Genomic DNA, 22,853 nt, shown 5'->3' with positions numbered 1-22,853 from the left:
TAATTATAAAATTGTATTTAGTTTGGCTGCCTCTCAGAGGCCCTGCCATTCTGTGGCTGGGCTTGCAAATAAATTCCCTTGGTCCCCTTTGTGTCATTGCATTGTACAGACAATCAGGTGCATGAGAGGTTTTGTGATTTGTTTTGTTTTTGTCTTCCTCTAAATCTCTGAATGCTCTGGCAACTGAATGCAGGACCAGTTCATTTGTTCCAGTGTGGCTATTCCTGCAATAAGACAACAATACTAATCCAACGAAAAAATAATCTGATTCCACTGCCAATTACAAAGCCTGCCATATGCATTACAAGACATGTAAAGCTGTATGTCTGATGAGCCTCTAGCCAATGCAGCGATATTCCCAAATTGACTCACTGAAGAAAGAGAGAAATTATGTCAGGAAAGCAGACATATACAAAACACACCAAGGAAACATCCCTTTCACATGCACACAGAGCCATCCAAATACTAGATGATCACAATGGTCCCTTCTGATCTTGGAATCTATGGTCTTCAGAGAGCCACCAGCTCAGCAGCCTTCAGAAAAGAGAGCCTTGTAGAGGGAAAGCTCTGAGATCCCAGTGCTTTGTTTCAGTTTCTTACAGTACATGAAGTGAAAATGCCCTTCTGTGATCCTTCACTCCAAAACGTGTGGGTTTTTTTAAACTCATATCTATCCCAGGGAACCAGGCAGGAGGGACTCTGCACTCAGTGGACTTTGGTTATAGAAGTTCAGAACTCCGTATAGAGGTTGAGTATTATTTATTTATATTATGCCTTCGATCGAAAGCACTTGGTGCACAAAGCTTGATCACAGAAAGGGAAAAAAGGGATGATGTGAAGGAAGGAACTCACCTCTTGTGAGGTTTCTGTTGATTGTCTCCTGGGACATACTATGCAACCGCTTCATGTAATCCTCACTGTACCAGACTCTCAGCCTCTCCCCAGGCCGGATGTCCCGACAGGCTCGGAAGTAAATCCTCTCACTATGCTGAAAGGCCATCAGATTCTGCTCCCTCTCCTCTCGGGATATGACCACATACCTGAGGGAGAGGATAAAGTAGGCTTGAATCATAAACTTCAGTGGAGGTGTGCCCCCTCCCTTTCTTATCAAAGTCAACTGAGACACATCCACAGTCATGCCAGAACGATCTTCAAAGACAGCCACAGAACCAGCAAGATTGGATAACATTGAATTATGGACAATGATATGTCAGTGTATAGATACAAGAATACGAACAGGGATACCTAAGGACTATTAAACAGGTTCTTGAGTCTGTGGCAGCTGTTTCAGCCTGGGAAGGGAGGTTACTACTTCTATTACTGTAACAACTGTTACTACTTCTATTATGTCACAATATACATGCCGTATGAAGGACTATCAGTACTAGTGCTTGTGACGCACACACTCACCTTTGACATTTTTCTTGCCTAAAATGTGTTAAACAGAATTGGTGACTTCCTGGACTCTGGTCTTCCTGGACTCTGCGACCCCCTGTTCCACCCCAGGAGTCTTGGAAATGACAGAACCTTCTGGCCTCCCACCAATCCTGGCCTCCCACCAACAGCTGCTCAAACACCATTTGACCCTTCAAGATAAGCCATATTTCTTAGCTTCTCCCTTGCTGGTTAAGCAGTACCTGGGTACTTAAAAGGGGGAAGATCATGGTGGCTGATGATGAGTGCATGAGCCAAACATTTTGAATTGCAGTCTAGAAAACTGAGAGATCATCTACACTGGTGGCTTTTGCACGTGTGCAGTTTCATTGGTATCCAGTACAAAAGAATACAGTGTAGAGAAACTCAAAATGCTTGAAATCCAATAATACAGGCTAACGACCTGCTAATGACTTTTGATTGAAAGATCGAAGTTCAACAATGAGATTTTTTTTTCCTGTTCTCCAGAAGCCCAATTTCAGCGCAGTGGGAAATTAATCTTGCTAGTCAACCCATCCTCTACATGCATCTCGATAATATACAGATTTAGAGTATAGAATAGTCAGAATAGTCTAGAATAGAATAGTCAGGCTAGCGCCTCCTTTTCTTCATCTTGGAGGAGGAAAGAAAGGCATCCTGTAAGCCATAAGGGTCCTATCCATTGCTGCTTAAGTACTTTTTGTAGGCATATAGGACTAGAAGCAGAACCCGAATACTGTGCATATAAAACTGGTTGATGCTATTTGAAAACTATATATTTATTATAATTTACAACATCTTCTCCCCTTCTTACTCCTCTTCTCTTCAGCTTTGAAGGCTCCATGTCACAATCACCCCAATGTCAGTATGAGAGAGCAGCCATTATGCCTCCTTCTACAATCTCCTTCCGTTGTGCCTTGTATGAATCATTGTTAATTCCAAGCACAACTTCTTTTTGGATAGAGAAATGTGTATATTTTTCCTTGAATTCACATTCTCTCTCTCTCTCTCTCACACACACACAAAATTGCAGGGGGAAAAGTTCACAAACTTGATCAAGTTTTGTAAATACAAGAAACAGGTTTGCAAAGCCTCCGACAGCATGAGTTTCAATCAGCTCTGGTTTTAATGTTAACCAACTGCCCGTTTGACTGTAATCAGCTATGTTTTATATACTATTGTGCTACACACAGTACCCACAATGGTCTATAGTCATCAGTAATTATGCAAACAACAGCCTTTATCACTCCCACCAGCAAAATAATACGAACAGCCTACGAGACTTTTTAATTAGCCTTTTATAAATATGTCAGAAAAAGTGAGCCCTCATTCACAGCAACGTAGCACTGGGAAGGAGGCTACTAGGGATTGTGCTTGTGCATCAGATGTCATGTCTGTGTTGACCTATTCAGGCATTCAAAAAACAATGCCTAGAGCACCCAGGAGATATGCTGCTTCGCTATGATCTGTTCCGTGGTTAGTCCACCTGAGCAGCATAAGTGAGTGCAGGGAACGTTTGCCCCAGCACAAGCAAAACTACGGAAATGTTCCAGTGACAGTTAAGGCCTGATTCTCCAGCTACTCTTCATCCCCAGCCTCCCAGTTGAGTGAGAACATTGATGAGATGAGTCTGCTCCTCTACACAAGCACAATTACTTTTAGATATTTAACAACTTCCACAAAGGCATTCATACTTTACAGAATGTGCACGGTTCAACCCAGTAGCCAACAACACTGATATTTATAGGATAGTATCTTGTAGGGCAGGATAATGTTGTATGTGCCCAATAACTAGATTTGTCATAGAGATTTTGAGAATTCAGTAAGGTTCAGCTTTGTGTGAGAGTGAACTGGTAACATTTTCTATTAGGTCACACAAGAACAAGATAATGTTAAAGCCACGTTTTCCTGTTACATGGCTTACTATGCCTGCCAACCCCCAAAACTTCTCAAATTTTCTGCCTGATCCTTAGGTACAGTAAGGACCCACAATTCCCACCCACTTTTCTTTTGCCAGCCTGGCTTCCCCTCCCAGGTACAGTGCTGGCTGCACACTGTTTCTTCCCAGCCCAGCTTCCAATATAACCTACCTTGACTGCCATTTCCTGACCTTCCATCACACCGGGAACTAGTGGTGTGTATGTGTGAAATACAGAGAAATACAGCAAATGCTATTGTGGATCCAACCAGTGGTGGATCTAGTTCAGGCTGTCTGACAGTGGCCAGTACTGAATTCTTCAGAGGAAGGAGCAAGAAACCCCATAATGGACAGTTCTGGGATAATCTGCCCATAGATAAATTTCTTCCTAGCCTTGGGCAATTAGTGGTTGGTTTAAACCCTAAAGCAGGAGGCTTTGTATCCCTTATATTTTTCCAATCTAATGTAAATGTGGATGTTCTCATCCATATAACTAAACTTTTAAAATCCTACCCAGCTTTTAGCCAATAATATCCTGTGGCAATTAGTTCCACAGATTCATTATGCATTTTGTAAAGAAGTATTTCCTTTCACAAGTTTAAAATTATATTGTCACTGAATGTCCCCTTGAGGTGGGAACCATGAGAGGAGGGGGGGAAAACACTGGAACTGGCAGCATGGTTAAATGGCAAGGGAGATTCCTGGAAAAATAATCAAAGAATCAATTTGTAAGTACCTAGCAAGTAATAGTCAACATGGATTTGTCAAAAATAAATCATATGAAACCAACCTAGTATCTTCTTTGACAGGGTAACAAGTCTTGTGGATGGGGGAGAAGCGGAAGATGTGATATATCCTGACTTTAGTAAGGCTTTTGATACGGTCTCATAGGATCTTCTCATAAGCAAACTATGGAAATGTAGCCTTGACGAATCTGCTACAAGGTGGGTGCACAATTATTTGGAAAACCATACTCAGCATTTATCAATGGTTCACAGTCAAGCTGGAATGGCATATCCGGTGGGGTCCTGCAGGGATCTGTCCTGGGCCTGGTTCTATTCAATATCTTCATCAATGATTTGGATAATGCCATAAAGAGTACTGTTATAAAGTCTGCAGATGATACTAAGCTGGGAGAGGTTACAAGTGCTTTGGAGGATAGGATTAGAATTCAAAATGATCTACTGGGAGAAACAGTCTGAAATAAATAGGATGAAATTAAATAAGAACAAATGCAAAGTACTACACTTAGGATGGAATAATCAACTGCATAAATACAAAATGTGAAATGACTGCCTAGGAAGGAGTACTTCAGAAAAGGATCTGGGGGTCATAGTTGATCACAAACTAAATGAGACTCAACAATGTAATACTGTTGCAAAAAAAAGCGAACATAATTTTGGGATGTATTAGCAGGAGTGTTGAAAGCAAAACACGAGAAGCAATTCTTCCACTCTATTCAGCACTGATAAGGCCTCAACTGGAGTTCTGGGCACCATACTTTGGGAAAGATGTGGAAAAATTGGAAAAAGTCCGGAGGAGAGCAACAAAAATGAATACAGGTCTAGAAAACATGACCTATGAGGAAAGATTGAAAAAATTTGGGTTTGTCTGGAGAAGAGACATGGTAACAGTCAAGTACGTAAAAGGTTACTATAAAGACGAAGGTGACAAATTTTTCTCCTTATCCCCTGAGGACAGGACAAGAAGCAACGGGCTTACATTGTAGAAAGGGAGATTTACGTTAGACATTAGGAAAAACTTCTTGTCAGGGTAGTTAAGGACTGTAACCAATTACGTAGGGAGGTTGTGGAATCTCCATCATTGGAGGTTTTTGAGAACAAGTTAGACGAACACCTGTCAGGGATGATCTAGAATAGATAATATTTTGTTCTTCCTCAATGCAGTGGACTGAATTAAGATAACCTCTTGAGCTCTCTTCCATTCCTACATTCTGTGATCAGAGAATTCCTGGCTGGGAAGAAAGGCTAGGTGATTCTGCATTTTCCCAGAAGACCTTACTGAAGCCAATCTCCCAGCCTTCCCTGCTCCTGTGCAGACAGCTCTCTAGTGGCCCATACCTACTTTGGAAAATGGTTAGTTCCCAGCTGTTAACCACCTAGCAATTAGCCAGTGTCTTTGGCCTGGTCTACACATACAAATTACACTGTTTTAATTCAACCTGTTTAGGAACTGGTGTAGTTAAGATCAGTACAACCCCATTGTGTAGGGATTTCTGAATTTGTTTAAGAGTGCCTTTGAACAGTATTGAATCATCTTAAAACTGATGTAAGGCTACGTCTACACTGCAGTGGCATAGCTACGGTGCTGCAGCTGTAGCATCATACTGTAGACATTTGCTACAGCAGCAGGAGGGGTTTTTCCATCACTGTAGCGAGGTGGTAGCTAGGCTGACAGAATTCTTCCACCAATCTCGTGGTGTCTACACTAAGGCTTAAGTTAGCTCAACCACATTTCTCATGGGGGCAAATTTTTTCACATCCCCGGGTGATGTAGCTAGGTCAACCTACGTTTTAGGTGTAGACACTGCCTAAGGTGCTCAAACCAATTTAAGACTGTCTACATGACGGGGTTGAAGCAATTTAACGATATCTACATCAAAAGTTAGGTTGACCCTGCTACAATGCTCAGGGGGTGTGAAAAATCCCCCCTCCTGTTTACATAGTTGAGCCAACCTAACCACCGGTGTTATCTAGCTAGCATCTCTTAGGGAGATGGAGTAACTACAGTGATGGGAGAGCTCCTCCTGGCATGGGAGTGAGCATCTACACTGAAGCACTAGGGCAGGGCAGCTGTAGCACTGCAGCATTTCTCGTGAAGACATAGACACTGGTACAATTTCTGACAAGACCTTAAGGCTGTTTCCCAGCAATATTAGTGAGGTGAGGTTCCAAAAGGAGAGGGATACTGGTGACCATAGACATGTGACTCAGTCAAACCCATCCATCTGCAATTGCTTCGGGTTTTGAAGAGGTACCTGCAGATTACGGGGTAAAGTGAAAATAATGAATTTTAGCTCTCACAGGGGTCATAAAGTCTCCCAGCTGTCCTATGCCCTGGGACAGAGAAGCCAAAGTGTAAAGTCATAGTAAACTCCTCTTCAAATGCTGACAAGGACTCTGCCCAGTCTATTCCGACCCAGCAAAATGCCAGGTCTCAGATCGACAGCACTGTTCAGATATTGCACTGCCCAGAGACATGGGAGCCTGCCGCTCTTGCTGGTGTGTATTGACTGGAATTGATTCCTTAGCTGTTGGAGAGGCAAGCGGGCAGCAGCAGTGATCCTAGCTACACAGAAGCTGGCCCTGCAGTATGTGCTTTCCATTTAGTGGCTAAACGCTATTCTGTATTCCCTTTACACCGCTTCTCTCTTACAGCTGACTCTGGACTCCCAGAGGCCAAGAAGCTCTCAGGTCTCCCTGCTCAGGGGTGGTTGGTGTAGCTATTTCTCACACACTTCAGAAGTAAGGGGGATTTGGATGGAACAAGGGGACCCAGTGGAGATTCAAGTATTGGAGAGAGCCACAGGCCACTGGAGGGCAGGGTGTGTGTGTTGTGGGACAGTTGGGAAGCCCTGGAAAAGGTTTGTTGTGGGGGAACCTCAGTCATTCTGCCCCTCTCCCCTCAGCCTCCCTAATCCTGTTCTCTTTGTCTCGCCCCATTTACCTGCACTATCTCCTCCCTGGGGGCTCTGTGCTGGTCTGGTGCCAGGAGAACCCGAGGGGAGGGAAGAGAGAAGCCCACCTGGCTGCCTGAAGGCAGGCGCCACAGCAGACCCAGGAGGAACAGGCAGCTTGCTGCCTCCATTTCAGTGGCCACAGGAGGTGCCTACCTGCAGCCCAGCCACAAGCGACAGGGCTGCCAAAGGCTCGTGTGTCACTCCAGGTTTGTGACATTTGGCAGCCCTGGGATGTCTGGGAATGTCAGACAGCAAATGGATGTGGCTTCTGAGATGGCTGCATACACCAGATCTTTAACTTTAGCTCCCTGGCACAAATCCAGGCAGAGATGGAGTGGGAAGGACAAATGACCCAACAAGCATGTGTGTTAAAAGTGTTATATATTTATTGTAATTTATTTAACAAAATACTTTTAAAGAAATATTTTTCCAGCATATACAAGAAATGGAAATACTGGCGTAAGCACAGTAATATGCTTCAACACGGGCACTTTGTTTCTCAGGCTTCCACCACCAGTCAGTGTGATGTGCACAGGAGGAAGTGCCCTTTGCAAGACAGTACAAAGCAACCATTTCACTGAGGGTCTACAAGGGCAGACAATTCCCACCGGGAACTGGGCCCATTAGTAATACCCCACAGAGGAAATTCAGGGATATAACTTAATCTAGTCATTGGATTTTATAATATGTGGTCCTTTCTCGTCAGCAATCCCCTGAGCCCTGATGTTTCAGGGGTTTGCGCTTTAGGCTGTCCCATTAGCAGAACAGAAAACAGGGTCATCAGTGGTGGCTCCAGACATAAAGAGACTAGGCAAATGCCTAGGGCCCCAAGCAGCTCAATGGGGGCCCCCCATTTAGTATTACCCCCAAAATACTATTCATCTTATTTAATGTGGAGATTTTAACAAGCATATTAGTATGTGTTGTGTTGGTACATTTTTTGGTTTGCAGAAATAATGCAGTTAGTATTTTTAGGGAGTCAGTAAGAGGTAATGGAGTGCCCCTAAATTATTCTTGCTTAGGGCCCCCAAAGGACTAGAACCACCTCTGACGGTCATCGCTCTTTAAGTGCTTCTATAGATTAAGGGCTTTATTCTAAAACATTGTGAGTACCCATAACCACCATAAATGTTACTGGGAACTGTGGATGCCTACCAGCTGCAGAGCTGAGGCCTCCATTGTCTAGCTTTGAGAGTTCCCATGGCAGCTCCCCAAGGACAACATAACCAGTGGGGCTAATCTTGCAGTTATATCAACAAGACATTGGCATGGACCAAATATTATAATAAATATAAACTAAGAATGTTACTAATAATATTCAGCAGTAGCACCATATTTACTCATACAAGCTTTTTAAAACATTTGCCATTTCTCAGTTTCTCCTTAAGCCACATTAGAAAAGTTTCTCCAACCTCAGCCGAGACCAAATACATTCCCCCACCATAAAAACCAAAAAGAGTAGTTTTCTACAGAATACAAATATTGCAACTGAAGCAAAATGGCAGACTAATAGAAAGGAAAGCAAGCATTGCCCTGCTCTGGCCTTGATGCTCTGGGGAAATTCCTCTATGAGATCCAAAGTTGATTAATTCCTAGAAGAAAGGTGGTTTTCTCCTCACCAGACCTTGGCTTTCTTGAACTAGAGCGCTTTCTCAAGCAATTAAAATTTAACCTATTTGTATTAGGACAGTAAAATAAAAATACACACACCAGGAATGGCTCAACCACTGCAGTAACACTGAACTGAAGTATTTTAGACAATTCTCACAGTATATTTTAGAAGAGAAATGGCAAACAGCTGAAAGAAGAAAACACTCTTAACAGTTTCAGAACAGTAAAGTAGGTCTCACATATTGTGCTGTCCGAGTTCCCTGTCCACTAAGGCTTTGCCTACACAATCTTTAGCTGAATTTGCAATTGGCTTGTGACAAGGCTGGCTCTAAACCAGATTTGTGTTCACATACTCAACATGGTTAGTACTTAGTTAGTAACTGTGGCAGCTAACCTTGTGTCACCATTTCAAGAGATCTAGGAGAACATGTGCTATCTCTGTGCAACCAGGTAGTAACACTTGTGTGTAGATGTGAACCCCCCAAGTCTGTTCGTGTCTCCAGTTTGGAAAATTCTCCTGTTACCCAGCTCTATGAACAGTAGGACATCCCAGAGAGCACAGGCTCACAAGCTGCTGGTGCTGCTCTGTGTGAATGTCCTCTTGGCACACAGGGATAACTGGCCAGATGTTTCTGGGGTCTGAGGTGGCATGACAGATGAGGATGTGGAAACCAGGGTAACACCCAATTGTGTTGTGAAAAAACTGCTGTGCGGATTCAACTCAACAAGGTGTGTTGTAGCCGGGTTGGATGAGGGTGCTAAAACGCAGTTTCAAAACCAAGATTATACATGTAAAGGCAGAGGGAGCCTAGGACAACAACAAAGTTTAAAATGCTGAAACATCGTTCTCGCTTGTCTGGACAGAAACAAAGTGTTTGAGGTTTTAGCTTAGATATCTATCAGGAAATTTAGATTGTAAGCTCTTCAGGGCAGAGACTATGCCTCAAATTCTGCCCTAAGATACCCCATTGTAAATAATTCCACTGAGGTCAATAGAATTACACTGATGTAAAACTAGTGTACATGAGATCGGAATCAGGCACTCTGTCTTTACTTGTTTCTGTAGAATACCTAGCTCATTTTTTGGTGCACAAAAACAATAGAGGTTATAACACGCCAGAAAGGAACATGGTACAACCCTGTTTGGCCACAATCACACAACAAATACTAGCCATGTTTAACCCTGCCTGTGACGTGCAGACAGAGCCTCAGATACACTCAAGGAAATAGATGGATTAAACCCTGCTGTGCAAGTGCGTGCAATACTGCAGGGTTCTGGGCAAGTGCAACACCACATCTTTGAGGGTTTTATGGAATCATGGGAGGACGGAGTGGTAATCTAGTCCATCCTCCCATGCTAAGGAAGGATTAATTATACCTAGGCCATCCCAGATAGGTGATCATCCAACCTTTTCTTAAAAGCCTCCAGTGCTGGGAATTCCACTATCTCCCTTAGAAGCATGTTCAAGTGCTTAGCTATCCTTATTGTTAAGACATTTTTCCTAATATCTAAGCTAAATTTTCCTCTGCTGCAAACTAAACTGGATTATTTCTTATCCTACTCTCAGTGGACATTGAGAACCATCCTCCGTGTCAAACAATGCTTGGACAGTCTCTCCCAAGTTGCAGTGGGTGGGAGGTTCTCTCTGCATCTACTTTCTTCCCATCTCAGCATTTGCACTTTTATATCCCCATTCCCAAAGCTGCATATAATTATTACAGTAAGCCCTGATCTCCCATTATTGCAGAGCACAAGATAAACTAATGAGCAATTACAGCCTTTAAAGCTATAATGATGCATCACTTAGTTAAGAATCTGCATAGCACATATGCCAATTTGCAGGATAATAGTGGGAGGAAAGAGGCTGGGATATTTTGTGGTTTGGTTTTTAAAGGAAGTTTGCAAATATGTTGCCCTAATAATGTTTCACAGGCATCCTCCAAGATCAAAGAAATCAGTCTAATTGCATCTCTCAGCCTCTAGAGCACTTAAGCACAGGGGGCCCTGATGGCTCGAAATAGCTACAAGACAAAAGAATTGAGGTTTAACTTCCCTACAATCCAGGTTCTAAAAGGCTTGAGACACCTGTTTGTCAGTCCATCGGGCCAGGCCTACTACTCAGCTGCCATAACTCTGCTTTACAGGTAAGGGGGGCCTGCTGCTCCTCACCATGTAATACTGATCCTTGGGTGGAGGCCCTGTGAATTCGCAACAGCTCAGGATGGACCTCCCTTCTTTTATTTAACATGAAGCAGATTAAAAATGGTGTTTTCTCTTTTGTGACCTGGTAGTCCGTGCAGGAGCAGGCTGCTTTGGGGGGCTTTGGTTGGACTCTGCATGGGGCTCAGATGGGTTCCTTGAGCAGGGTGCCTGCAGGACAGTCCTTGGGGTGGCATTAGGGTCCTGCACCCTATGAAAAGCCTGGACCCCATCACGGATTTCTGTCAGGGTCTGGCACATCTGGCTGACTTGCCCAGTCAGGTCAGTCATCCTCTGACCAATCACATGCATGCTGTCCGCCATGTCTCTGTGGATAGCCACCAGCTCCTGGCAGAACTGCCTAAACAGGTCTGTCTGCTGGGTGTGGGAATGGAGTAGTTGCCGATCGAAGCTAGAAAGGGGCGGACTCCTGGTGCGTGGGTGAGGGGGTTGGTAGGATGACTGGGCATGTGGGGACAAGTGCTGCACTTCCTGCCTTTGGTTGGTAGCTTCAGATTGATCAGATGAAGAAGACGTGCGGAGGAGAGAAGGCCCAGAGAGCTGGCTGGCTTCTTCACCATCCCTCTGCAGTGATGAGAAGTGGTGCTCCTGTGAGGGGCCTGGCATTTCCTCATCTTCATCAGCTTTAAACAGAACAAGAAGTGCAAATTATTACGGCAAAACTTTCTCTCCCATGACTTGTTTCAAGAGATCTTAGAGCAGCTGGAAAGTTCTCTCTTCACTATCCTAGCGTTAGAGACAAGCCTCCAGATACAGTTTTTGGTGCATAACTTAAACGTGCTTGCCCATGTAAAGCAAATATTAGCACCTGAGCAACAAATGTGAAGGAACCCAATCAGTTGAGGAGGGATCCAACCTGAGAGGTTATCCAGTATAACCACATGGGTCAGGATTTGTTACCAGAAACTAAAATAATTTTAAACAATAGTGATGACCTACCTTCTCCAAAAGCACGGCTAAATAAGAAAAATTGCATGTTCTGGTTAAATTAAGACAGCTGGCCTTCAGGCTAGTGTCAAAACTCACCAGAGATGTGTAGATATCTGATGACAAACACCTAGTCATGTACTATTGCTTATATTATATTTTATATAATGGCACCTGGTCCTTGCCAAATTTGACTTGCATTGCAATATTTTTGGTTTGGTGCCAAGGGATGTAATTTGGTAATGTTGCTTTAAAACAACAAGACCCCAAGTTAATTAGGTATGTTAGACTGTTGCAGGGGGAAAAATAGCCACACAAAGAAAACCCCACTTCACTGTAATGACACTGATTGCAATAAAAATCTCGTGATAACCCTGTTCATGGGCATATGTACAACAAATATAATGATAATGCCTTATACTTCTAGCTACCTACTGATATTCTCACACAGACATATGAACTATTTTGAAAAAGGCTATCAGTTAAGACGTGAATCTCTGGATGATAAAGGCTAGAAACCCCATATAAATGTGCACATTACCCTTCTGATTCTGAAAGATAGATTACTGATTTCCAAAGGTAGGCACAAGGAGTTATCTAAGGGCATGTCTATCTTGCACAGAAAAACAGAGATCATCCCCCCCACAGGGTTTCAGAGCCCAAGTTCCAGCCCCAGCAGGAATGTCTACACGGCTATTTTTAGCCCCACAGCCTGAGGTTTGTGAGCCTGAGTCACTAGACCCAGGTTCTGAGACTCAGCATCATGGGTTTTTCTTTGCAGTATAGACACACCCTGACTGAGCCTCACTTTGCCAGTGCTAGTATTCTGTCCTTGCATTTCTATTAACAACGTTAACTGGTAGAGCACTAAGGGAAGAGACAGAACATGGTGGGAGAACACCAAGAGTGAAACTATACTTAGTCTACTTTCCAGAATAACAGATATCCCTCCTTCCCTACTTCATATCTCCATAGGCTTACGGCAAAGCAAGTGCCACATCCACACAGAAAAATTCATAAGTAAAGGCAAAAAAACAAACCAAACCAACACAGAGTAGAAAGCAATTTAGGCCTACAGAGCTGGAAGGAGTTAGTGAATTTCACTATAAGAAGCGTAACTAAAAAGCAGAGTCAATCTTCTGTTTCAGGAAAGAAAACAAATCATTAAGATGCCCTTTCTATTGATATTACTTGCACTGAACGCTCAAACCACTAGATAAGAAGCCCACAATGGCCTGAGCACAAGTGTCAATAGTCACCATAAAAAGAGGACCTTGTTGAAGCTGATTACAGTGCAGCGGATCCATTAGTAATGGGATTTGGTGAGAGTCTCCTCCCTACTGGGATGCATGTTTGGGAACCCTCCCTAGTCCTTCATAACGGTCTTTCCACCCACTGGAAGTAGTTGCATCCAGCTCCCCATACCTGGTTGGCTTGCGTAAGGCTTCGATAGCTGCTGTCCACCCCTTAAAAAGGCAGAACCTTATCACTGTACAATCATAAGAGGGGGGAGACACAATAGGGCAAAAGGCTGGGAGAAGTTGACGCAAAAAAAAAATTTAATATGGGATGGGGGAAACTTGCTTCCATCTCACTTCACCATGATCAATAGAGACCTACTAGCGACCAACACCACAGTGAGCAGGAAGGTACAACACCTCATATCATACACAAATGACACCTTTGCGTCAAAACTGAGATATGTGAACATAAAACAGAGGTTAATGTAGAGATACTTACAGCTCGTTGATGGGCTGTCAACCACGTCCAGATCCGCTCTCCGGAAGCCGTGCATCTGGTGTGACGAATGCAGCGTCGACTCGATGGCTCTCTCGTGGGCGGTCAGGACGATGGCCGAGGGCCGCCCCGTGCTGCCAGGGCTGGAGAGGGACCTCTGCATGAATGCCAGTTTGTCCTTGGTCCTTCTCTTCATGTCGTCCCATCTGTGCTTAATGTCTTTTACAGACCTGGGGACCTGGCTGACTGATGTGATTTTCCTGGCTATGCCTTCCCAGATCTTGTCCCTGTCAGCATGGGATAGACGCATTGTCTCCCTCCCAAACAGCATGGCTTCGTTCCGGGTCACCTCAGTGACCAGAATGTCCAGCTCTTCCTTGGAAAACTTGGGCTTCCTCTTTCGTTCAGTCATATTCCTTGGGTTGAACATCCCACAAAGCACAATTGGGTAAAAAGAAATCAACGCCAAGTACCACACCCCCCACATCCAACCACGTGACCAGTGCTGCACTGGGGCTGATTTCCAGCAAGACGGAGTTGGTGGGACCAATTCCACCCACACCCACAACAAGCTTTCAATATTCCTCAGTCGAGATAGAAAAGGGCGGCCATTTTGTTTTTTAAAAGGTAACTTTCAAGCTTGAAACTCGGACTATTATGGAGGTGCTAGGTTGAACGCCACAATTAAGATTGAGTTGAGTTCAAAGCAGGGATTCAAAGCCTTTTGTTATGTATGAACATTTCAGCATATCCTCACCAATACACGGAATAGTGAATGAATTTTGTGAGAATTTGCGAAGTCCATTAATTAGCTTATGAAGTAACAATTAAAAAATGGGACCTTTAAAAAAGTATGCTGTGTCTTGACCTTACTTGTGTGTTCTAAATGATTTTAATAAGGGAACACAATGCAGACTCAATTTCCCTTACGGTTAAAACTCATTGAAATCTTATCTACAGGCTACCATATGAATACTTTTTTTAAATTTAAGAACTGATTAATAGTAATTTTTTTACTTATTATCTTCTTAAGTGAAAGTTTCTCCTTCAGTGTAGTTAACTAATACTATACTTCAGAGAATTCCAACAAACAGCCGTACAGTACACTCACTGAGTAGTGCCCGGTCACTATGCCACTCATCCAAGTTTGGCCCGGCTGTCCCTCTGCCAAAGTGAGCAGCAACACTATGAGAACTGGTCCTGGCGGATCCACAGCATAGCCAGCCCAGCCATGGCAAGTGTACTTTATGGCTATTTATTATTCATGTGCAGAGAGGGGCACATAAGTGTATGTTTACATAGGGCCCAGTGATGGGTTAATCTGGCCCTGGTGGGTGCAGGAGAATGGAAGACTGGAGGGGCAGGGGAAACAGGTGTGCACTGAGAATACAAAGGACCTGTAAACCCAGCTTACCTAACCAGTATGTTCAGGGTGCTTTGTGTTATTCCAGAGCAGAGTAAAGCAGTCAGAACACATAGGTGACTCTGGCCTCAAAATTTCAAATAAACATGATTTAAGGTTGACACTACACATCTTCCAATAATTAAAAATATATGATAATGTTCTCTTTAGATTTCCTGTTCAGCATCTATGTATGAAGTTTCTGATCATTTAAAAAAGGAAATTCTCACAAAAATCTACATCAAGATGGAGTAATGTTTGGAAATATATATCTGTAATTTAAGGTAAAAACAATCAGTGATGATGTAACTAACCCCAAATCAAACAATTAAAACCCAGGAAATTCAGACATATGCTAAAAATTAAAAGAAATCAAAACATATTAAGTATGGAAATGCCCAGTTAGAGCATTCAAACCACCTTAACTCTGTGCTATAGTAGCACTGTGGCGGCAGGGGGAAAATGAAAAAAAATCTAAAGTGTCCTTAAAAATAAGTTTAATCTAATCTGGGACCACACATTAAAAAGCCTAATTTTAATTATATTGTTACTGCATGGTGTCACTATATGTTCAATCAGAAGTTATAGGTAATGTCACGCAGTTGGGGGGGGGGGGGAGGGAGGGAGTGTTAATTGAAGGAGATCTGAAACAAAAGGTCCTGTCTGCGCGGCATGGACACTGAAGATCCCAAGATACATTTTAAGGGGTAGGTAATATGTCCCATTTTTGTAATCTGCACTAGTTATCAGGAAGTGCTGCCTCCCAGTGTGGAGAACTTTGGGATACATCGGCATGAAAGGCACTAGACAAATGCAAACTATGACAAAAACATATGGAAAAATAAGTGGACCCCTTTCAGGTGTATTTGTTTGTTTTCCTTAGTACTGTTATGTTGAGGGAGGGGTGAAACTTCACTGAAGGCACAACAGCCGCCCTTGTTCAGGATCAAGGAAAGAAGCAGTTAAGCTCCTTTATGGAACAGGAAACAACAGGAGCCACTGCCCAAAACACAGGCCACATAAAAGGCCGGTCAGGAGGTGGGCTATGTGGGCTGAGGGGTTTTACTGGAGGCTGAATGCAAATACTGAGGGTGGGGTATTGTTCTGGTGGAGTTGTGTGTGTGTGTACACATCTGCCTGTGCACAGATGATTCCAGAAACACCTCAGAAGCACTCAGAGAAGGCAGCAGAAAGCCGACAGCCAGAGCAGAACATGTAGCGTGACCCTGAGAGAAAGCTAAGAGAGAGCTTTGGGGCAGAATGCTGGCTGGGAAAAGAGGACTGGAATATTTGCAAGGAAACTGTCTCCTGTATGATTCCTACTGTGTTCAGGGAAACTGGGACTTTATGCACATTCTTTGTAAATAAGCAGAATTGTATCAAACAAGTATCTCACGACATCATCAATTTCTTCTTCTAACTGAAACAACCAGTAAGATTTCCAGTACTGGCTAACTGTTCTGGTCAAAAAGGGTAACAGTATGATAATCTCTCTACAAAGGGAAAGCCGGCGGGATTTTAACAGAGAACTCGCTTGGGAGCTGCTCTGAGCAAGGTAAGCTGACAGTATTAACAAGACTGAGCCCTGTCTACATTACTGCTTTCACAACTTCTGTCATTGCTGGAGCTGCACCAGTGGTGAATTATGGGTCCCAAGTTTGCCATTGCGGCTAATGCCATACAGGGAATTGCACAGTGAATTAGTCACAAGCTAAAGTGAGATGTGGCAGTTTCAGGTCCTAGGGGCTCATACCAATTTTTCCTTCTGAGTCTGTGCATCAAAGTCGAATTTTCCTTTCAGTTTGCAGTTTAAGAGAATCCAAACACCAAAAAACCAAAAAACTCTACAAAAACTGGGAAGCCTGGCCTGATACTAAGTCAAAACATGAAGCCAGAAAGTGTCAGGTTCCCAGCAGACCTGGTTTCCACAGGGTTGTGAGAGGCTCGCGCAGTGTTGTGATAGTTACCAGGAGCCTGGGAGGAGTTTTGGGTCGGTATTAAAACCTAGTGTTTTGCCTTTTAGAGCTTCTTCAGGCCTCTAGTTTTGGCACCTATTGTGTGAATGGAAGAAGGTTTTAACTTTCAAGCATTGTGGCCCACGCAGAATGTAATGTGGGGTGTTGCCAGACCCTGCCCACAGGAGTCATAACAGCCCATCCATCATTTTGAATTCACTCCTTAGCTCAAAAGGAGCAGGGCCCCAGAGACAGCTTAAAGCTGTACAAGTTTCACTTTCAGTTGCAAAGGAGTATTTGAGAATTGCTAATGTGTGATATACAGAACCGTTCTGAATACAAAGCCACCTACACTCTACACTGCTTCTGAGGAGCAAATGCACAGTGACTTTAGATTGTTGTTTGCAGGGAGCTTGTGGCTCCGTCAGAGTTTCAGAGTGATACTGCTTTATATGACTTCTTACTTCTTCACAGCAATTCACTGAAACAGGAGGACCCATAAGAGCCCTCAGGTCCCACATGCTGAGAGCTAACAGAAATGGATGTATGCAACCCAACTTAAACGAGCATGGACACTGAAACCAGGCATCCATCCCCAGCCATGCCCAAAGGGCTGAAGAAAGTAAGATAGTGCTATTACAAACCCATCCCAACTGTGTGCATATGCGGCCATCATAAACGTGGTAGGAAAATGTTCCCAAGGAGTTGCACCAACAATGCTAAACTTAAAAAAGCAAACACACAGACAGTTCCATGCACATATATGCACGTGGTGAGGTAAATTAAGACTTTCCTATCCCCAGAGTGGGGATTTGGACCAGGTAATAAGTTTTTGAGAATTCGAGTGCTCTTTTCTAGCAACAGCTTGGAGACTGTAACCTGCCACAGGAATTCTAGGCCTCTCACATATGAGACACCACACTGTGATAATCCCCTTAGATACTGCCACAACTCCAGATGCTTCCCTTCACCATCTTCCAATGAGGACAATGGTGAGTCACCCAGAAGGGTGTCCTAAGGGCTTCCTGCCCTATTTCAAAGGCAGTTCCATTTTCCAGACGTGTCCCCTGCTTCATCCCTTATGACAAAGGTCACCAAGAGCTGTATGAAGTGTCTCTGCCACATCCCAAAAGTAACCCAATACAATGGGGCTGGTTCTGGGTTTTGTGAGAGCCCTTGTAAGATTCGGGATCAGGGTAGATTCCTGGGTTCTTATTAAAGCTGGAGGCAACATAGGAATTTTGACTGAGGTTTGGTTTGAGTCCAGGCATTTGTTCAAAGCCAGTCCCTATGTGAAGTGAGACCGAGGAAACGGTTCACACAAACCCCTAAAAACAAAACCACTACGTTCCACACAGTATTAGAGACAACAACCCTTTACGCAAAGAGGAGACTGTTACAGTGACTGGTTCTTGGATCAGTGGCCATCTCAACATGCAGCCCAGCTCCAAGAGCTTCTCAGAGATTAAGCATGAGAAGAAGGAAAAATGCAACATTGTACATGTCACCTAACTGCTGCTTGTCACTTGCCCTGTCTTGTGTTCTTCCTTTCCTTCTAGCCACTGCCCTATTTAAAGAGGATCTGGATTCCCCGAAGAGTAAGAACTGGAAGGTGCCAAATTTCATTAGGAATATAAAGATGATCAGATTGGGTGGGTCAAAGACACGTAAAATGACACACAACACAATACAATGATGAATCAGCTCAGGCTGCTGTTCACCTACGACCCCGTCCTGGTGAGCAGACCCACTCCGTTCACAGAGAGCGAACGCTTTGCAATGGCAAGGACAGCACTACTCTTTTTCCAGATGCTGCTACAGCATCCCGAGAAGTATGGCTTTTGGGGATAATATCCACGAGGGGCAAGATGCTAAGGCAGGATCCTGAATGCCTACCCAATCTGAAAGTTTCTGAATACACAAAAACTTTTCCCCATCAATCCTTTTTAGTAGCATCATGTTTGTTAGCATGAATACAGTCATAGTCCCCACACTACTACTGTGGGAAGCACTTTTTCCAGGCTCTGTGTGGAAGGATCAGAAAGATTTCACTCCATGGAGCTCAGTTTGTGTGTGACCTGTCTGGGGTCCCCCAATAAACAACCCCTAAAGGAGTCTGGTGACCCTCTTGCACCTAGACGACCAGATGTCCCTATTTTGTAGGGACAGTCCTGATATTTGGGGCATTTTCTTCTATAGGTGCCTATTACTCCCCATCCCCTGTCCCGATTTTTCACACTTGCTGTCTGGTCACCCTACTTGCACCTTATCTCCATTGTTGTTCCGATTCTCTCCATCCAACCTTTTATAGTCTACTCACTCTACCAGGCTGAGCAGAATGGTTTGGCCATTCCATCAGGACATAACCAAGGCAAATGCTGCTTTGTGAAAAGGTTCCTGTGAGGTCATTCTGTCCGATGGCACTGTGCTGGTAACTGGTCCCGGATAGGGCCACCATGAAAATTGGTAGTGGTAGGGCCATGCAAGTCAAATCCAGGAGGAAGATATTGTTATAAGGTTCTTGTTTCATGGGACCATATTCTCTCTACTCCCACTTTTGCCCCTGATTGGGTTATGAGAAATGGTAACAATAGCAGAAAAATCTCTCCGTGGCTTCTGACCATGGAAATCTCTACTATGGTTTCTGATCTTTGAAATCTTTGCTGTAAGAGCTACATCCAAATATCCATCCATTCCTTCTCCCACCCCTTCTCTTTTCCACGAATTACATAACTCCAGACTAGAGATCAGTCCTACTGGAGTAAAGACACACAGAAGACCACATGACAGTATTAAGAACTCCAGCCTTTCTTGTCTCATTGGCATCCTGGATACAAGTGTCAGGACACCCTCCATTCATGCAAGCAGACAAAAAGGAAGAGCAGTGCCAGAATATAGGCTGGATTGGTTGCCTTTGTAGTGTCTCCATATGTGTTCCACACTACGCCTCTTTTCTTGGTGAAGCTAATAAGGGAACTATTAATTTGGGTCAACAATCCAATTAACCCCAAAGTTATTTTGATCTTGTCTGGAATGCTTTCCTGACACCATCTATCTAGCTCTTCAAAAATCCACCACTGAAGGCAGTGTTATTGATTGGTAAGAACATAGAAGTAGCAAGAAATCCACAAGTTCTCATGCCCTCTGTTAACTCTGCTACTGATATATCCGTGGCCTTGGGCCACTTCACCTCTTTGGAGTAGCTTCCCAATTTATACAAAGTAAGTGCTACCTGCTTATAACATCATAGGGGGCTGCAAAGAGTACATCAATACTTGTAAAGAACTCTGAAACTAAACAGTGCTGTATAAATGCTAAACATCTTCATTTCTCACTGTTCCATTCAAGAACCAGATCCACTTTTTGTCCAGTACCTACACTGCTCTGTGTTCTGATGCTATGAAGCCACTCAGCCAGTAGAGTTCAATAACATGAGCTGTACCTATATAATCAATCATACTAGTGACACAAACAAGAAAAACAAACAGAAGAGCGCCATAGCAGAATTTGCTCCATTAGAAACCTAAGGAAAAAGTCTCTCTCTCTCTCTCTCTCTCTCTCTCTATGTCTGGAAAATGGGAAAGGATAAAATTAATATGGAATACTTTCTGCAAGATTATTTGCAAACACTGGAAAGTAAAATGGGGGGAAAAAAATTAAAGAAAACTGGAGTGAGACTTGTTAATGTTTGTAAGAAGGGGGAAGCGTATATCTGTTCACTATTTTTACTGTGCTTGCTCATCACAAAGAACAGCCATTCTCTGCACACACCTCCCTCCGTTAGATCCGACCATTCAATCTGACAGCAGAGGACTCTCACAAGAGCACTTAATAGAAGAACACAAGAGTTGAATCCTGTAAGAAAGGGCCTCTTTTGTAACTGTCACACAGAAGGATGAGAAGCGCATCCTGCCTTTTCTCTGGATCATAAGCCCTTTTCAGGGAAGTCAGAAGAGAGCCAGACTCACCTCATCCAATTTGCTTTGGTTTCATCTGTCCCATCTATAGATTTGTAGCGGTTATTCTTATCAACAATCTGTAGAATAATAAAATAAAAGTAACAGGAAGACTGGCTGGCTCAGAGAGAATCAGGGAATACAGAACTATTCACATCTAGATCAAATTTCCATTCTAGCTCCTGGTCAGGGGGTACTGGGATATAAAGCATTTTACCTCTGGGTCATGGTTTCACATCTAGCCCTGACCAGTAGAGCATCTAGCTTGCTCCCACTGGATATGTGTTTGTGGTCCCCTCTGTGAAATGAGCTTGGTGGTATCAGTCCATTGTCCAGTGTATAAATATCCACAGCACAAAACTACCACTGCAGCTGGTACTATTTTGTACAATTGTTGACAGTCTCAGCTAAGATGCCAGAGACTGAATGCCCCTCTTCCTCTTCTCCCTCAGAACTGAGGCATATCCCCACTTTGCAGCTGGCTAGACTGAGGCACAGAGATAAGGACCTTGCGTCAAGGTCACAAAGCATATCAATAGCAGAGCTGTGAGCTGAACTTGGGGGTCCTGGTTGTAGGTTTAATCACTCACAAGCAGTTCTCAGTGTTTCATACCCACAACCTCAAATCCACCTTGTGGTTTCTTTATGGCTGAAAAGTGTTGTGGGATTGGGATAATAGCAGGATGGTTTTTAATGCTGAAGACTGTGTGTGGTAGTGGAGCTGCTCCTGGTGGATGACAGATTTAGGGAGTGCTGGGACTCTTGAATCTTGGTTGGCGGGCTTCTCCCTCCTTCGCTCTTCACAGTGCTCTGGTTCAGGGGAGGGGGAAGTGCTGTTTCAAGAGGTCATGGAAACAGTTCTGTAATCTCCAGAAGTGATCCTCCCCAACCCTTAGAGTCGAGGAAGATACACTGAGGAGCTTCCTCAGGATTGGCTGGAGGGCATGCCAGAGAGAACAGCAAGAGGCAGAGGAGAGGGAGTAAGCTATTCATTCATTTCTTCTAAGTTCCAGTGACGGTTGGACTTCGATGCTTTCTCAGCCCCTTGGCTGTGACCCAGAAGGCACCCCTTTGTGGACCATTTGTGGGTTTTGCCCCATCAGTTGAGAAGTCCTGCACTAGACCACATTCCCACCCAGATCTGGAAATACAATTCAGGAATCTTGACTCCCAGCCCCCTTCTCTAATCTGTATCCCTAAAAAAATAATAATTACAATAGGTGGACCTGGAGCTGCTGCAAATGAATATCAACAGAAAGGCACTCACTCTTTTAGCAGAGCTAGTACCATCACCCCATAACTCGCTGCTCTAGGCTGTGTGGTTGGATTGTCACAATTAGGGAGGCAGTTAGGACACTCACCAGCCAAGAGAAGAATCCTGCTGACTTGTCCTGGCTGGAGATCTGCCCCTCATACGGCCCGAAGACATGACCTTTGGGGATAACCTCGTTCACACAGCGTACGTCATTCTCCCCGCTGGGTTCTTTCACCACCTCCATGCCAGGCGGGATGGTCAGTGCTGCCCGGTCAGGGATACCAACAGGTACCGGAGTGTCTGACACAAATACGGGGGGACCATGGTTTGGGCATTCATCCACAAAATACTCCTGGCAGGACTCACAAACTGGAGGAAACAGGAATTAACTTGTGAGCTGAAACTTCCATTGGCAGAAATGCCAACATCTGAAAGCAATTATTAGCTTATACAACCTTCAACAATAAGGACAGAACTCACATTTTTCTACTCCAAAAGCAAAGAACCCTGCCACTGAGGAAAGGGAGAATCTTTCAGCAATACAGGGCCTATGACACAGTCTAGCAGTCCTGCCTCCATTCAGCAGGGGGCAGAAATGTGTTCATATGGATGCATGTGCACACAAAAAGCCAGTTCATTAAAAGAGGAACAAGACTGCCTTCTTCTCCTGCTGCTCTGACCACATCTCCCCACCGCTTCAAGCCCTTCACTAGCTTCCACTCACTTTTTGTATCAAGTTAATCCTCCTTCCAGTCCAG

At 43.9% G+C, this 22,853-nt stretch overlaps 1 protein-coding gene across 5 annotated transcripts in view; it reads right to left on the bottom strand.

Moving 5' to 3' along the window:
• The window catches only part of PRDM11 (PR/SET domain 11), a 53,377-nt gene that overhangs the window by 6,277 nt on the left and 24,247 nt on the right, over positions 1–22,853 (bottom strand). For 4 of the 5 annotated variants that reach the window (XM_077818580.1, XM_077818582.1, XM_077818583.1 and 1 more), the window contains exons 4-6: positions 22,202–22,464; positions 20,853–20,920; positions 853–1,040 (exon numbers count right to left, since the gene is read on the bottom strand). In XM_077818580.1, the coding sequence (XP_077674706.1) occupies positions 853–1,040; positions 20,853–20,920; positions 22,202–22,464 (519 nt within the window). Of the gene's footprint in view, positions 1–852; positions 1,041–7,395; positions 11,487–13,530; positions 13,944–20,852; positions 20,921–22,201; positions 22,465–22,853 lie in introns of those variants that run through there. The other variant, XM_077818584.1, reaches the window with a different exon arrangement.

This window comes from Eretmochelys imbricata, chromosome 6, assembly GCF_965152235.1.
Source record: "Eretmochelys imbricata isolate rEreImb1 chromosome 6, rEreImb1.hap1, whole genome shotgun sequence".
In the NCBI taxonomy this organism is placed as follows: Eukaryota; Metazoa; Chordata; order Testudines; family Cheloniidae; genus Eretmochelys; species Eretmochelys imbricata.
Note: the sequence above shows the minus strand (reverse complement) of the source record. Positions and strands in the feature narration are given on the sequence as shown.